The 17508-nt window shown below is 38.0% G+C and overlaps 1 protein-coding gene across 1 annotated transcript; it reads left to right on the top strand.

Annotated features, from left to right (window-relative positions):
• The first annotated feature begins 3979 nt into the window (after window positions 1-3979).
• LOC108674460 (zinc finger protein 62 homolog) lies at window positions 3980-17508 on the top strand. The gene is made up of 13 exons (XM_018162410.2): window positions 3980-4242; window positions 6948-7119; window positions 7643-7771; window positions 9587-9667; window positions 9902-10269; window positions 10624-10722; window positions 10911-11111; window positions 11479-11667; window positions 12359-12573; window positions 13115-13309; window positions 13525-13695; window positions 14455-14628; window positions 15379-17508. Exons 1-13 carry the CDS (start codon window positions 4117-4119, stop codon window positions 16544-16546), a joined length of 3288 nt encoding a protein of 1095 aa, XP_018017899.1. The 5' UTR covers window positions 3980-4116; the 3' UTR covers window positions 16547-17508.

Raw genomic sequence — 17508 nt, 5'->3', positions numbered from 1 at the left:
AATAGATTCCACAGATTCCATAGATTCCACTGAAATATAAAGAAATCACATTTCAATAGCAGCTCGAATTTTCTGACAGCGTCGGGCCACAGTGAAAAAATCTTTCTGCTGACCATCAAACCTCTCATTTTGCAACCCGGAAAGCTATTATTTCACAATTCGTTTATCATTTTCTCCCTTCTCTTTACAAAATGGAAATAAATATTCACATGTACCATAATCACACCTGTTCTCTTGCACGCTCTTTTCCATCTCTTGAAAAGAGTTCCAAGAATCACATCGATTCCTCTCTTCTTCTCTTTAAGTTTCGATGGCACATGGAAACTATTCATCTCATCAAATGTAAAAGTACTATACTTATGTTGAGTGACGGCGCTGTATCACAATTATTTGATTGGTCAATGGTGATTTGAGTCTCAGTGCGATTAAAGTTTTTTTTTACTAAAAATGTCATCCGCCAGCCATGTTACATCATCGGCAGCTTGCACACGCTGTTGGTATTGAGTGGTCCACGTTCACATTATTTAAAAAAAACTTGTCTTTCGTATAACTAAACTATGATCTATGAACAATTGCTAATAAAATCATTTCAGTGGACAGTCGTTCCTAGTAACCAAGTTATATATTAACACTATAGTTTCTATCTTCTTCAACAACGAAGAGAGTGTTTAAAAAGTGTAATACAATCAAGTGTATCGATATTCGACTGCTCGTCTCGCCGGGGACACGCAAAGTATTGGATTAAATTCAATAGTTCTGAGTAGATTACAAGGAGTGAACTATAAAATTCAGTGTAGGCACCGAAGTATTAAGTCATGTCAATAAGCACCTAAGTATCAACTTTAATCTATTAACCAAAGTACTGTCTATTCTCGGTACCAAAGTTCTGTAGTTAACATGCATGTTTATTCAGGGTACCCACCAATTAGCATTAAATCTAATCTAGGTTACGACGTATAAATTCTAGTCTTAGGACCGAAATATCAAATCACCGAACAGTAGGGGGAAAATTACGACTGACTAGTGCAGGTAATTTTTATCCGAAAACTTTAATGAAATGGTTTTTCCGATGTTATATCAGATGCACATGTACGTTGATCACATGCTTACGTGATAAACGTGATCAAGAATTCTTACGTTGATTAAGTGTTTACGACAGCTCAGGACGTTCATCACGCTCTTTTCTGAATTCTCTTACAAAATTTTTTTGGTACCAAAATAATTATATATAATATTCAAGAATTTTCATCGGTTGCCAGTTAAACTCTACTCAAAAGTTCTTATAGATATAGAAGCTCTGCATGTGCGCATGATGAGCATGACGTTGTCCTGCTTCGCCACTTTTTTCAACTGTAAATCTACACAATAACGGTGGTATTTTTCATGTTAATAGCATTAATTTAATCGAAAAGCACTATTCGCATGAATTCGAAGCGTAGAAGTGATCAAAAGTAGCCGAACTGAACTCAATTATAACGATTTTGTCACTATATTCTGTGGCTTGTTGTTTTCCGAACTTAGACTTATAGAACTTTCTCATCTAATCTCAATTCCAAATACATCCGATATTCAAAGAAAAATGATATACATTCAATTCTTAATGACATTAATCGAATGCAACCAATTTACCAATGCATAATTAAAATAATCGAATGCATCTAGACTCAATGACCAGTTTTCATAGTTGGAAAATTTTCAAATTCGAAGCTCGCACCATAATTTTTTAAGCATTGTTAATGGTTTTGGCAACTTGCCGCCTATTCTTTTCGCAAACAAAACTCAGGAAACGGGTAAAGTTTTGCTATAGCGATCTGATTCGAGTGTCTCTTTGGTGCAATTATGAAAGCTATCGTCTCGAGGCGCTCGATGCTCTCACAGAAACTAAACTTTTTCATTATTGATGCCATCGTAGCTTCATCGCACCATTTACTTCGCTCCCAAATTTAGTATTAGAAGCTGAGACAAAAATAGTACTCAAAATATCAAATTGTTTAATAACTTATATAAAATAATATGTGTATAATTTTTATATTTCTCTATATACATATATTATATTATGTGTATCTTATATATCGTATACATACCTATATACGTATAGAAACACGTTTGTCACTTTACACTCAGGCGCTTGAAACAGATTGTGGGTATTCGGGAGCGTTGATGCTTACTGTTTCCAGATATTACCTTGACCTGAGAATTTATTATTATTATTGGTTAGCTCCTTTGGCATTTCCAGACAGGGACGTGGAACGGTTAATAATGAAATTGAAATGAGATTTATAATTTTATACGAGGAATTGAATTAAGATTCAGTACTAAAATATATTTTCTGCTTTGAGTTCGAAACTGGTAGCTAAATTGGAGTTCCATGCTAAGCTTTGGTTGGGACAGGTCATTTTGTTACATGACGTTCGTTAGTTTCGAAATTATTAATTAGATATGGAATTCGGGATGGCGGTAATCGGAATGACAAAATTCTGCTCAATGGGATTTCAAATCGAATATATTATCAATCCCGAGCAACGACGGGAAAGCCTGAGATTATATATGTAATGTAATTATATCTATGTGTTATATTTCATCTTATTTCTTTATGGGAAAAGTTATATCTCACTCTGGTGAGGCCCAGGCATAAGCTTTTTCGGCACATGATGCTCAATCTAGCCTTCACAGGCTTTTGTTGGTCAACTCTTTTGAAAACGTGAATGATATGCAAATTCTTAGTAGAAGGAACCCATACTCGATTCCTGCTGCCACAAGAAATTTTGTCAGCAGCTTAGTAGAAAATTAACTATGATATTTTAAGTGGTATTCTTAGCTCTTTTTCGCTCTGTTTAATTTTCGCGGTAGTTTGAAGGGGAATTTGAAATTAATTTCACTTCATCAGCGATTCATCCATCAGAGTCCAACTCACGTTACACACCCAAAGAACGTTCATTGTAGCAACGAAGATACTGGATGATAGGCGTGAGGTGATGTAAGAGAGAACGGGGGATGAATGGATTGCGATGATAGTGGGTCTGTCAGCAGGGTTGACTGATGAGGGAGAGGAAGAGGTTAGCGAGAGGCCGGAAGGGTGTAAAGAAACGAGCAATAATAATAATATAATAATAAAAGAAAACAAATATTTTTGTCCTGAGAGATCCTAATATCAAATGCAAACTTCAAAGACTACAGTGCAATAAATGGGACACAGCAATAATAGACCAAATAACTTGAACCTTACTTCTACCTATTTTCATACTACTCAATACGAACATTCCGACACTTGTAGCCTCTGCACCAATGTTGCTCCTTCCTGACCACCCTTCCCTATCCTCATACCTACACTAATTAATGTGTGACATGTGACAGATAGCCGAAATGGAGGCCCGACTCTTGAAAGTCTTATTCAGGGTTACCACGCCAATCCAAATCCTACGTGTTAACGCGCCCATGGTGTTTTTGCTGGCTGCATTCAGAGTGTCGATCAAGCACCAGCTAAGAGGAAATACTATGAAGAGGAATCAGACCACTTGAGAAGATCATTGAAAACATGGAAAAACTGCAATATAACATGCACTTGATGGTTATTCGAAGTACCGTACATGGAATCATCATAGCTAAGAAGATCAGAAAAAAAACTTGAAATAATTGCGGTGTCCTACGAGCTAATTAAACCTATAAGTACTTAGAAAATCAGTATTGTACAAAATCGTAAACTAATGCCATGTCCAAGTGTTACAATTGGTCTGACTGAGATCACCTCAACACCTCCAACAAAGCAAACAACAAACAGTCCAAAAGAAGCGAAAATCCGATAAAAAATGAGAATGTTACAAATAATTGGTTGTTAGCTTATCAAATTATTCAATGTACAGGTTAGCACAGGTGTCTAACTACGTTCACAAATAGGAAATACTTTCTAGGCTGGTGTAGAAAGGACAATTTTTAGTGAAACCTTAATTCATGTTTAGTTTGACTCTTTTCAGTGGTTTGACGAAGACGAAGCCGAAAGATTGGGCCAAAATGTTTTTACCGAGCTAAGGTAGAGCATTACTTATTTTGTTTTGTTATTTCTACCTTTATTCGTTAGACAAAATATTTTACGTAAATGAAAAGAAGTAATTTGAAAGAATGGGATCTTTTGGAAACGTTTGCCGTTTGTGCTGCGGCGAAGAAACAAATCTCATTCAAATTTTCAGCTCTTATGATTTACGAATGCAGCTTGCAGACAAGATAAAAAAATATTTAGATGTTGAGGTGAGTCTAAAATTCTGTTTAACCATTGAGAAAAAAAATGTCATTCAACATATTAATTAGGTATGTAGGTAGGCCGTTGGCTATACCATCGAAGTTCAAACACTGAAACAGTTAACAGGGTACCTAGCTAGGCTCATGCCTCATAGTGACAAACCAGAGATTTTTAGAATCAGTTCATTTTTAATTTCCTCATTTACTCAAGATTTAAACCAATTTCTTATGTATGATAATGCTGGTATCCAGGATACTTTACTGGTCTACTTATAGGACTCAAAAATGAACTTGAGGCCATGGTCAGGAAGATGTGCCAGGTGCGCGGGAATTTATTTTGTCATTTTAACGACCTTTGCCATATGACTTTGGAGAAAATTTCTTCTAAAATAAAGATGGCCGGGATTGCGCAAACACGTGCGCGAAGATAATCAATTTTCATTACATTGCCCCAACTGTGCACAGCAATAGCTTAAAAAAAGTGAAAATGCGCGGGAAAATTCACCGAAAACATACATCATCCTGAGTGTCGACTTTAGGGAGAGTCTAAAAAACTCTCTGCTTTGCCACTATGGCTAGGCTACTAGGTAAGCGGGGATAGGGGCACACCAGCCACACCTACTATTAAGGGACAGGACCAACGGGTGACCGCCGACCGGGGTGGGGTAAATTTGGACAGTCCTCCAACATTTTGTAAAACTGTTATTGCAACTAAACTAATTAATATATTGCAAAACCAAAAATAGTGGCCTAAAGTTCAACATTTTTCTCAACTGTGTACCTAACATAAACTGATAAAGCCAGTTAAGAAATCATGCATTTACTACCTTTAAAAAATCCCTGAAAAAAGTGTGAATAGGGTAAACACGGTATATTCCAACATTGTGGGTACTTCATAGTGGCAAACCAGAGCTTTTTTGGAATCAGTTCATTTTTAATTTCCTCAATAACTCAAGATTTAAACCAATTTCTTAAGTAGGGTAAACGCGGTATATTCCGACACATTAAGGACGCATCAAGAAATGAAAAACTATAAAAAAAACGTATGTGTTACGCAAGTTCTGTTGTCTTCACGTGACTCTCAAAACACTTCCCTACGCGTCAGCAACAATGAAACGTCACAAAATGTTGCCATATTTATTAAAAAGCCTTTAGAATGGAAACCTACCAAATCCCTATATTTTCTTAATTAAAAGCTTAATAGCTCTTAATTAAAAGCCTAATTAAGTAGTGTTCAATATTCAATAGTGTTCTAATTCCAAGCTGTGTCATATTCCAGTACAGCTCACACAGGCCACAGCAATCAGAATTTGAACACAAGAGGGTTGGAATTACGAATTAGTAGAGTTTGAATTGAAACGCAGTCGCAATTAGTCTCACAAAATGCCTAATTTAGGCACACACAGCATCAGAATATTTATATGGATTTGGTAGGTTTGCATTCTAAAGGCTTTTATATAAATATGGCAACAGTTTGTGACAGTTCATTGTTGCTGGCGCGTAGTGCGGTGTTTGTGAGTGACGTAAAGCAAACAGAACTCGAGTTGTGCTTACGGTGATTTTTTTATAGCCATTCATTTTTTGCTACGTCCTTAATGTGTCGGAATATACCGCATTTACCCTAATAAGGGACATTACCTGGGGTAATAAGGGACAACTCTAAAAATGCATTTACAATAGAACCTTGGTTAGCAAAGGCTCCATTTAAGGAAAAAATCAATTAACAACAAAGAATTTTTATTACATTTGCCTTGCTCACCAAAAAAAATTCTCTTGCCTAACAAAAACTAATGCATCATTGTTATTCATTGGTCAGTACAAAATTGTGCATATAATTTCATAGATAGAATTGTGCACCTGTCAACATAGAATGAAAAGTAATTTCCTAAACTATGATTTATTTTTCCAAAATAATATGATAGTTGTCACTTGTCACTAGGATATTCCTTCCAGTTGCAGGTGTGTTTTTTATGATCTTTGTTTGTTATAGTGAATTCACTTGACTCAATTAAAATGGTGCAAAATTACAAGCCATCTTGTAAGCTTATAGATACAGAAGAAATGCTATATGGCTGCTAATATGAAGGTTGCAGTGGACGAGGTCATTGTCAATGCTCAATGGCATGTCCGTGGATATGGTAATATCATATTAATAATATGGTAATTTATGGATATTGTAATATCATATCAATAAAGGAAAAACAAGTAGAAATCACAGAAAATTTTATTTAATCTACATCTAAATCATCTACAACGGAAAAGGAGGACATTGAAGTACTTTTAGTAATAGATGAGTACACTCTGCGGAATGCTTCAAACATATTAAAATTAGTTTTATTTCAGGGTCCCTAATTACCCCATCCCCAGGGGTACTTAGCAATGCTTTATTTTGCATCTGGCGCCTGCCTTACAAATAGCTTATGAAATTTTTTGTTGATGCCATTTGATAGCCCTTGCAAAGGCCTTTAAACTGAGCCCAAATTTGTTTATGAAATGTTTCATGGTAAGAGTTTTTAAGAAAAAACCCTCAAAACCATCCCTTATTACCCCATTTGACAGTATATAGGTGTATATTCTTTCATTTCAATCTTTCCTAGTCCTAGTTTGAAATTATTACCATTTGTTACAAGACCTACTGTAGTTCCGCATCTTAAAAATGCAAATAGCAATCATTCAATTGGCTAAATTTCCTCTGAAATGCCTTTTACTTCCAGATACTGATTGATGACCACCTACCCAAGAATGTTTGTGGCCAATGTCTTACACGCTTAAAAGAAGTGGAAGAATTTATTGAGCTTGCACAGAAGGCCCAGCGTACCCTGGATGAGCTTCATATTCAAACACAAGTTGCCAAGCAAATAGCAGAAGGAGACACTACATTCTCTGGTATAAACATCAGTGTATACTGTAAAATTATGTTGCACATTTTCTAAATTTTGATATTGGAGCTTAAAATTAATGTTATTGTCAATTTCTTTGCTACTACTTTTTATGAAAACTATATAGATATCTGATGCAACTCTAAAATAAAAATTTAGGCAGTATATAAATAATAGATTTGTGGTGCCAGTAATTAGGTGTAGGTATATCTAATGAAATTTTATCATCACTGTTGAATGCACATAACCCTTTGTCAGCATTGAATTTCCTACAATAAATTAGTTCTGCTTGGTTGTCCTTCATGGTGGGTAAATTTCTTGTTCATTTACATATTTTTTTTTTTAATTCTCCAATCTGTTGTCACCTAGTCTTGCAGTCAAGTAATTATACTCTATTATTCTTTTGTATGTGTTAACTTCATTCCAAATAGGCTTCAAGTATAGATTATGTTCAGTGATATTTATCACAACTTTTGCTTAGTTCTACTATTGTTTTGCTGTCTCAAATTTGATTTAAATGTTTTAACCAGACTATGATGATCCATCAAATCCTGTGATGCTTCTACTGCTGCAAGAAGAGCTGAAGAGGCTGAAGAGACCTGATCCTCTAATATCCATGAGAAGATCTTCCTTAAATTCAGTTGATAGAAATTCAGGCAGTGAGTCATGCAACATAACCAGTAATATTTTCTCAAGGATATGAATTTTTATCCAGCCTAATAGAAAATTGCACCTTATAATTTTGATATCATGAGGCATCATTGACAAATCATTCAAACATGCTTAGTGGTTCAAATAGGCTGTTAGGTAACATTTTATTGGTAAGTAACATCTCAAGTTTGTAGAAACATTTGTAAAATCAAATTCATGTAGTTCAGCAAAAGCTTCTCTTTTATGCAAGTTTGATTGAAGACCAGAGCATGCTTTTTATTAACAATCTTCTTGTTCATCTTTTCAATGAGCCAAGCCAAATTTCTAGCTGGAGCCGGGAGATCGAAAAGCAGGTTTCCAAATGACATTTTAATAGATTGCGACGTTTTGAAAATACAATTTTCATTATCAAGCTGGTGAAGGTTTTACAACACTTGAAATTAAATTTTGGGACAGAAGTACAAATGAATGGTATAGGTAGTGGATACAATTTTAAATTATTAGCTTAAAACTGCTCTGAAAATAATTTCAGCGTCTGGACGTATCCTGTTGTTTGGAGGTTGATGGCTGGAGACTGATAATGAGGGCCCCAGCCATCGCCAGTCTTGATGGGTTGGGGCACCGCATAACTATGCTGGTGCATGCCTCCAATGTTGCTCGGGTGATGGTCCCACCGTAATGTCAAGAGCACAATGGATAACGAAAATATAAAACTTCTGATCTACTACAAAAATAAGAAAATTAAAAACCTTGTAATGAATAAAAAAATCTGGTCTGCTTCAAGGATGTAGTTTATAAGTTCTCATGTAATAGGGAGGGTTGTGGACTTCTTCCGAGCATGAACTAAATTGGCCTTATAAGCATGACCTTGAGCCAACGACTCGCATGCCATCTACAATCTGGATGACCTAAGAACCACATGCTGGAGGCTCACGGTGGGACCATCACCCGAGCGACATTGGAGGCATGCACCAGCAGAGTTATGCGGTGCCCCAACCCATCGAGACTGGCGATGGCTGGGGCCCTCATTATCAAGAGCGAGACTCCTGCCATCAACCTCCAAACTACAGGATTCGTCTGGATGCTGAAATTATTTTCAGAGTAGTTTTAAGTTGATATTTTAAAATTGTAACCACTATACCATTCATATGTACTTCTGTTATTCCCAAAATTTAATTTCAAGTGTTGTAAAACCTTCACCAGCTTGATAATGAAAATTGTATTTTCAAAATGTTGCAATCTATTAAAATGTCATTTGGAAACCTGCTTTTCGATCTCCCGGCTCCAGCTAGAAATTTGGCACCATACAACTCATTGAAAAGACGAACAAGAAGATTGTTAATAAAAAGCATGCTTTGGTCTTCAATCAAACTTGCATAAATCAAATTCATATACTGTAGGTAGACTTCTCAAATTCTATTATCCTTTAGTTTCTTGCCCAATTAAATTCAGTAAAGTGTTTGCTAGTTTAGAAGTTTCATTTCTCAGAAACCTTGTAAGCCTTGCCAAGAACAGAGCAATCCCAATATTAGAACAGTTTTTTTCATTCTCTTAGCTTATTGTATATCAATCTATTTTATTTTCTACCAAAACGTCCTGCATTGCAAAGATAGACCCAAGTAACATTCATTATTTGCATTTTACAGACCTGCTCAATAAAAATTTTCAACATTTTTAGAGCATGTGATTTGTGTAATCAACTGCAGTGCATATCCTCCATTCTCATTCGTTTCACATTTAATTTAATTCATTTTTATTACATGCCATGATATTTAATGGATCTCATCCTCACAGTTATATTATTTGGTTAACTTACCTTGCAGGTCAAAGAAGGAAGGGCCAGAACGTACCAGTTGCTGCTGCCAGAAAGTCTAAACGTTCCTCCCTTCCATGTGATAACAATGGTGAGCACTTGAACATTTGCTTTGTTTATATATATATATCAAAAGTCAATATATACGGTATGAAGATTATCATAGGTTGCTTATCACTCATTGGGTTGACCAGTTACTTGAATATTTTTGTATGCATAGTAATTATAATTTAATTTTAAATTTTTTTCAAACATTTGCGTTTGATCAACTAGTGATAGAAGCTTTAAACAATTGTTACCAAGTGCAATATTTGCACTCTTTCAGATGGATCTCAGCAATATCCTAAGTCATTAAAAAGTGAGCCTCTGGACCAAGAGACAAGTAATTTACATTACATAACTGAAGAGGCTGAGGATAAAACTGGCAGTAAAGAATCATTGTTGACATCTGCTGACTGGGAGACTTCTGAACACGATAATACCGACCCTCTTGACGACGACTCACATATTGGCAGCTCTAAGAATAATATGAATAATAATTCTTCTGAAGCCTTGGTAGTTCCTGATAAAAATGCCAACAATACCAGCAACAAAATAGAATGTAATAATAACAGCAACTTGGTGGAGCTAGCAGAGACCTGTGATGAAAATACCATTGCCATGGATGGTATTGACGAGTTCATTCGGGAACCTGTGAGTAAATCATTTTATTATTCAATATTCATTCCATCTATGATTTTAGTTTCTCATTGTCAATCATCTCAGTTGTTGATTTTTGCCCACTTCAATATGCTTGCTAATCAACTGTTCACTCGTTTATTTATTTCATTCTTTATTCATTTATATTTGTTTTATTTAATTGCAAAGTTTCTGAGCAATGTTGTTTTGAATTTTTCTTTATAAATGTCTTGGCATTCTTAAATTAAAAAAAAAAACATTTTTAGATTATTGTTTGAGTTAGGATTCCAATAGGATTAACATTTCTGCATTGTTAAAGGTCACATATCATCAATTTATAGTATTAAATTTACCATCCACTATTTTCAGATCGTCAAGATTGAGACCGAGGGACAGGAAGTTGAGCTTGAAGTGTCTGGTGATGAAGGAACGCAGTCAAGAGCTTCCAAATCAGCCTCGTTTCCCATGGTAAAATATTTCCCTTGCCACTATATCCTCCAACTTGACCATAACATTTCAACCGAGGGCATCAACCTTGATGTATTTGTAGTAAATTATTGAGCCTATTAATGTGTCATTAAATGTAAATTAAAACCAATTTCTAAGTTATGTGAAATTTTTATGTCTCCACGAAAAATACTTTCTGTTTGTTACAGATGTCTGTACATTTTGGTCGGTGCAGCATATGCGAGGCTCCATTCTATGCCCTGTCAAGCCTGCTGCTCCATCAGCACATGCAACACTCGCAGGAACCAAAGCCCCAGAACCCTCTGATGTGCCTCTACTGCAACCTTACCTTCAGAGACCTTCACAAGCTTGTTGAACACACCGCGCTCAAACATGGCAGCCATGTGCCAGTGAGTGACGCTAGTTATGGAATGATGCTGCGATAATGTCAAAATGGTGTGTTGGATAGTTTTGAAATCACTCCATCGATAGCAAGTCTAACGGCAATTTAGTTTCCAATGATGTCATAGTGGTGTGTATGTTAATCTTCATTGTGCATTGTAGCTAGTGATGGAGCAACACTTAAGTTTCAGATGACGCCTTAGTAGTGTGTTGGTGTTCAACTTGCATCATAGATAATGTGTGAGGGCGATCCTTGCATATCAATTTATGCCCTGTTGTCCATGTAATAGTGAAGTGAGCGTAGTTGCATTCCTTTGGTAAAGACATTTTATGTACAATTGATTTAGTAATTTATAGTATTCAAATGATTTCCAGGAACCCATGACATGCACTTCATCCATCGTCAAAGGCTCAGGAAGTTTGAAGGCCAGGAGAAAAGTGAAAGGTCGGCATTACTGCCATGAGTGTTGCAAGACTTTCCCCAGTAAGCGGGGGCTTGCTCTCCACCAACGCGTACACTCGAAAACCCAAAAAGCTGCCTCACTCTTCAAGTCAAAAGTTAAGGTGAGTGGCAGCTGAATCCATCACCAGGCAAGCAAATGGTACGATCGTGATCGTGTCTTATGCATTTCTTATCAGAAATGTCTTATGCAAACTCATAGTTTAATGGCATTCATACCTTAAATTACAAATAATTTCTTCATCTGTCCTACATTATTCATCTTCTCTTGAGCTCTGTGCCCATGTAAGTCAATCGTTTCAATTAAAGTATAGGCTCTATCATGCACTTTTTTCATCAATATAAGCCTACCTATACGTATTCATTCATGTTTAGTCTCCTTTCCGCACCATTCATATACAACTCATCTTTGAGTATATTCCATTTTCCAATTAGACAGTAGTGGACTCTTAATCTCTCTACCCATCCATCTCCTTTCATCTTCATTATGCAAACGATGTGGTTGTCACCCATTTTCCATTCATATCATTTAGCTGCACATTATTTTTTATCCTTTTCTTCTTCCCTTTAATCCGTTATCATTGTATGCACCATGTAGTTGTGCCCCATTCCCCTCTTTATTATCCAACAACATTATGTGCACTATTACGTTGTGCCCCATATCCCTTAAACATTCAATTTTAAACACATTTAAACACACACATCCCTTGAACATTTTTACGACGCGTTTTGGATGTGCGTGCCTCATTTCAATTTTATTCAGTGTTTTTTCTGACCTATTTCATGGCTGTTCAGCGTGCGCGCAAGAAGGTGCGCGGAACTGTGAGGTGTGGCATTTGTGGCGACACGGCCTCGAGTTTCCCGCAACTGCGGACGCATGTGGTGGCGGTACACAAAGATACGGACGAAGACTGCAGCGCTCCGTACATGTGCACGCACTGTGACAAGTGCTACAGCGCCCCTGCGTCACTCGTGCAGCACAGGGCCAAGCACGGTGTTGATGCCATCATGTACGACCTTCTTGTTACATTTTGATCTTGCTCTCAATTAATTACCACTTTCTATCTCGCTTTCTGTTGTGTATTACTCTCTGAATTTGTTTACGAAAGCTAGGCTATACTTGAATGCCTTTCGTTATAATGCAGGACTAATTTCGGTTGTGTACTGCTTAGTCTTTGTTTGTCCCGTTTATGAATCTATGTCATGGAATTTAGAAATTTCTAATGAAAAATAGAATAATTTGTAGTATAAGGTAAACTTTCCATGACTACCACCGTAGTTTGGAGAATTCAATGGCCATCTCTTTCGTGCCATCAATGTCTTATCGCTACTAAATTCGATGCTCTGAAAGATATATTGATGTATTTAGTAAAAATCTATGTGTTGTAGATTATTTAAATCCATTATTGAATACACTTTTTCTGGTCAGCTACCTCTAATTTTATTGCCTGATATTATAGCCCATAAATGCATGAATTCGTCCGCAACTCGTGCGTCGCACGTCTCATTGCGTTGCAACACGCGAGTCATCTAATGCAGTTTTATTCGCAGGTGTTCGATATGCTGCAAGTCTTATCACCCAAAGTACCTGCGCAAGCACATGATAGTTCACCAGGAGCACCGGCCCCATGCCTGCGACCAATGCGACAAAGCCTTCAAAGACGTTGAGGGCTTGCGGCACCACAAGCTCAAGCACAGGCCAGATGAGCTCAAGTACAAGTTCTCCTGTCACGTTTGCGGCCATCGGTGCGTGTTTTCTGTGCTCAGTTGCACCTAACTCACACAGTGCTCACAAATTGCACCTAAGTTTGATGGTATTTTTACAAATTAATGGCTACTGTTCTGGATTTGCCAGGTTAGTGTTTTGAATAAATTAAATATATAACGACAGACTTGGTTAGGTTAATGAAGGACCATGTGGTTCTCTTGGGTTCTGTAACTAAATCAGTTTTTTGTTCCAGGTTCATGAACAATGGAGCACTTCAAGTGCACATCAAGGTTGTGCACGAGCAAGTGAAGGACTTCAGCTGCCAGTTTTGCGACAGAAAATTTGGTAGCAAGTCCACTGCAGAGATCCACGAGAGAACCCACACGGGCGAGAAGCCCTTCTGCTGCGAGGCTTGTGGCTGGAGGTAGCAATTCGAATAATTTTTCTTGCATTCAAATTACAATTATGATTATCATCAAACATCCATTGATTTTCTTTTATTTAGTATAGATCTAATTCAAAATCTGAAAAATGCATCTCCCTTAATCACATTTCCAAGCTTCTATACTTTTCACTTTAATTTTTATTTTTTGAAGCTTATCTCGTTAGTTAGGTCCCAAACTCGGAACGCTGAAAATTCAACTAGCCCAGAATTTTTTATTCTACCTGTACTTACTGCTGGTCAGCTACAAAGATGTTGCTAGTTTCTTCTAGTCGGGCTCTTCTCTTAAACTCCCTTGTGTAAATCTGTCTAATTTGTTAGCGTGATATTCATGAGACGCAAGTTAGTGAATTTAGATATTTTGTTTATCCAACCTAATTTAGGATCATGCTTTTTGCTGATAAATTCAAGAATGCTTACTTGTTTACCTACTTTATCTTCTTTTCAATTTCTCTTGGTTGAGGTCTCTTCTGCTGTGAATTTCGTTTCTCTTTGCTCTCCCAATAAACTTTTTTTAGTTCATCGTTTCTTTTGCTTTGTTCGCGCCTGCATCCAGTTTGCCTAAGCAGTCAAGTTCTTTGCTCCTACTCATTAACTAAATAATTTTTACACTCCGCGCTCTAGCTGTACAGAAATATGCTAAGAAATCAATCTATTACAATTGGTAATGTATCAGAGATCCGGTTCATTGAAATTTTGTAACAGATGTTTCTTAGTGATAATTATTGTGGTACTTTGCAGATGCAACAGCAAGGGCAAACTAAAAGTGCATATGCGCGTGCATTCTGACCTGAAGCCCTACGAGTGCAAGACGTGCGGCAAACGAACCCGCAGCAGGAATGAGATGCGCCAGCACGAGCTCATCCACACCGACACGCGGCCCTACCCTTGCTCCCACTGTGAGAAGAGGTTCAGGTGAGTTCCTTCACTGTCACCTCGAGCTCATCCTTACCCCTGCTCCCACTGTGAGAAGAGGTTCCGGTGAGTTCCTTCACTGTCCCCTCGAGCTCATCCACACCGACACGCGGCCCTACCCTTGCTCCCACTGTGAGAAGAGGCTCAGGTGTCACTTTCAGTGTGTATAATTTAAGTGTGTCGACCACACACACTTACTCGCTCTACCCCTTGTATCCTTAGTATTTGTTTGGGACATAGCAGTCCCAGGCCACGATGGATCGCCGCATTTGATTATCGTTCATCCGCCCTCATTTGGGCCACAGATTTTTATATGAGGTCTTAGTGTGGCTTCGCACTAATAATAAAGACTTACGTTCATTAGTGGAAAGATCTTTATCCATTTATGGGAAAATCCTTCTGGATTGCCTGATTGAAAGGGAATTCTTTTCACTCTTTTATCGTATTTATATAGCCACTGAACGACGATCATTTCTTGGTGCAATTATTGTATAAAATTTCGAGCTATCAACATAATTCGGTAACAATTCTCAACTTTGCAAGTAAACACACGGAAAAAGAATGTTTATTTGCATGGTATTTATTAAAATATTCCTTCTAATTTGCAGTTCCAATTATTTTTACTCCAAGGGTCTCAATATGATACTTGAGTATATTCCGATCCTTTGGTACATCGTAACATCATTAACGTTTATAAATTCTGCGAGTTGTCACATTTGTAGAAAATATAATTCATTTCATGCTTTTCAGGAGCACTTCACAGCTCAAGATACACGTTCGCCAGCACACCGGGGAGCGTCCGTACCAATGTCCTCACTGCACAAGGAATTTCTGCGACTTTGCCAACTACAGCAAACACATGCACCGAGTGCACAAGAAGGAGTTTGAGGTATCGGGGAATAAGAAACAATATAAGGGTGTGCCGGGCAAGGACCTAGCATCTGCTGGCAAAATGCAAGGTCCAGTGCACGTGAATGCCGAAACAGTTCTCGGTGGGGTTGGGCTAATGGACCTTCAAAAATCTTGTGGCTCTAGTGCTGTGGTATCATCCTCCTCCTCTTCGACTTCAGCTTCTTCAGACTTGATCTCATTAGCTCTCAATGCAATGCCGGGCAAATGTTCAACTCCTGTGACCACCACCACCAGTAGCAACAATGGAAACAACATTGCAAATCTTGTTGGGATTCTTGACAACGACAGTAACGACAGTCTTGCATCGACTGGTAGCCAGGACTTGTTTAAGTATCCTCAAGCCTTGCAATTAAGACTTCAGCAACTCACACAACACGAGCAACAACAACAGCATCAGCTCCTTCAGTTACAACTGCAGTCACATCAGCAAGCTTCATCTGGAGGCCACGTCAATTCAGCGAGCTCGAATAATATTCAAGGGTCAGGCATGTCTCTCCATCACCAATCTCAGGCTTCTCATCAGCAACAACAGCAATCATTAGCTCTCCAGAAGATTCATCACCACGCTCACCAACAGCAGCACCAGCAGCAGCTGCTACCCCTCAACTTGCCACCTCCTCCTCAGGCACATCAGCGTCTGCCTCACTCTCTCCTCCATCCTACTCATTCGACGGGCCCGCTGTCTTCTCATCATCTGCAGATCCCTTCGTCAAGCCTGCTTTCGACGCTCACCGACTCCGTCACAAACCCATCCTCTTCATCCACGGCTCACCATCATTCTCATCACCCCGTCCAACTGCAACACTCTGCGTCAGCTTACAGCAATACACAGCAGCAGAACAACATGTCGCAGCTGCCGCTACACATGCAGCAGCAGTTATCTCACCACCAGGCTCAGCAACAGCAGCAGTTGCTGCAACAGCAACAGCAGTATCAAAATATTGCCTTTACCGGCCCGCATCTTAATAACTCGTCATCATATGACCCCTTCCGCCTGACACTCTGACCAGGAATTCAGCCTCTGGTCCCGAGCATAGCCATCTAACTTATTCATTCATTGGATATGAATTTGTCATCTCATTTATTCATTTTTTTAATCGTTCATCACCTTTGTTGTAATTGAACGTTTTCTCCAGGTATCTCTGTTGGAACTCCGATTATATAGCAGTCATTACGTATAAATTGTCAAAATAAAGACTTTAGTTGTTGCATTTTCTTTTGCAGGCTTTGTGTATGCATCCAAATTAGTAATCCACGTTGAGAGTGAATCATAGCTACTCACACCAACTGATGGAGTATAATAGATAGGAATTGGTTGTTGTTTTTCACTGCAGATCTCATAGAATCAAGTCTTTTTGTGCATGTTGAAGCAACGAAGCCGATATTACTGACCTCGCTTTTTTTAGTCATTTTCTGTTCTCTGATTGAAAAAGGAACACATCATGAATTCTATTCATTTTACTCGTACCTCCTTGCTTAAATTTATTGAAAATTTCCATTCCTTTATGAAGACCATGTGTTTTATTGATGTTTTTATGTGGACGATAACCTGTTGACATGCTGTTACACAGTGCATGCATCACTTTTCATAGGGACGATTCTCATGACATGGCACAGCGGGGGGTGGCCACATTTAGTCACCAGCAGCTATTTCAGTCTCACTGATATGTGATTTGGGAGCGGGTTAACCTTCACTTATGAGACTAACCTCTACGCTAATCATTGATCGATTTTCTTGCTGAACGAGTCGATTGAGTTTCTTGGGATACTGAGCCTAGCGGTATAAAAAAAGTGTGAAACCATCAAATTGCTCCAATCCAATCTTAAATTCGTGAATTCAAGCCTTATCGTGAATATTTTACAAAGTTGAACCCTGGAAAAGACGTTTATAGCTCACTCACCTACCCCAGATGTCGAGAAGCCCCGTCTAGTATACTCACCTGATCGTTTTATGCATTTTTTTTTATT

This window comes from Hyalella azteca, unplaced genomic scaffold (assembly GCF_000764305.2).
Source record: "Hyalella azteca isolate HAZT.00-mixed unplaced genomic scaffold, Hazt_2.0.2 contig15353, whole genome shotgun sequence".
In the NCBI taxonomy this organism is placed as follows: Eukaryota; Metazoa; Arthropoda; class Malacostraca; order Amphipoda; family Hyalellidae; genus Hyalella; species Hyalella azteca.
Note: the sequence above shows the minus strand (reverse complement) of the source record. Positions and strands in the feature narration are given on the sequence as shown.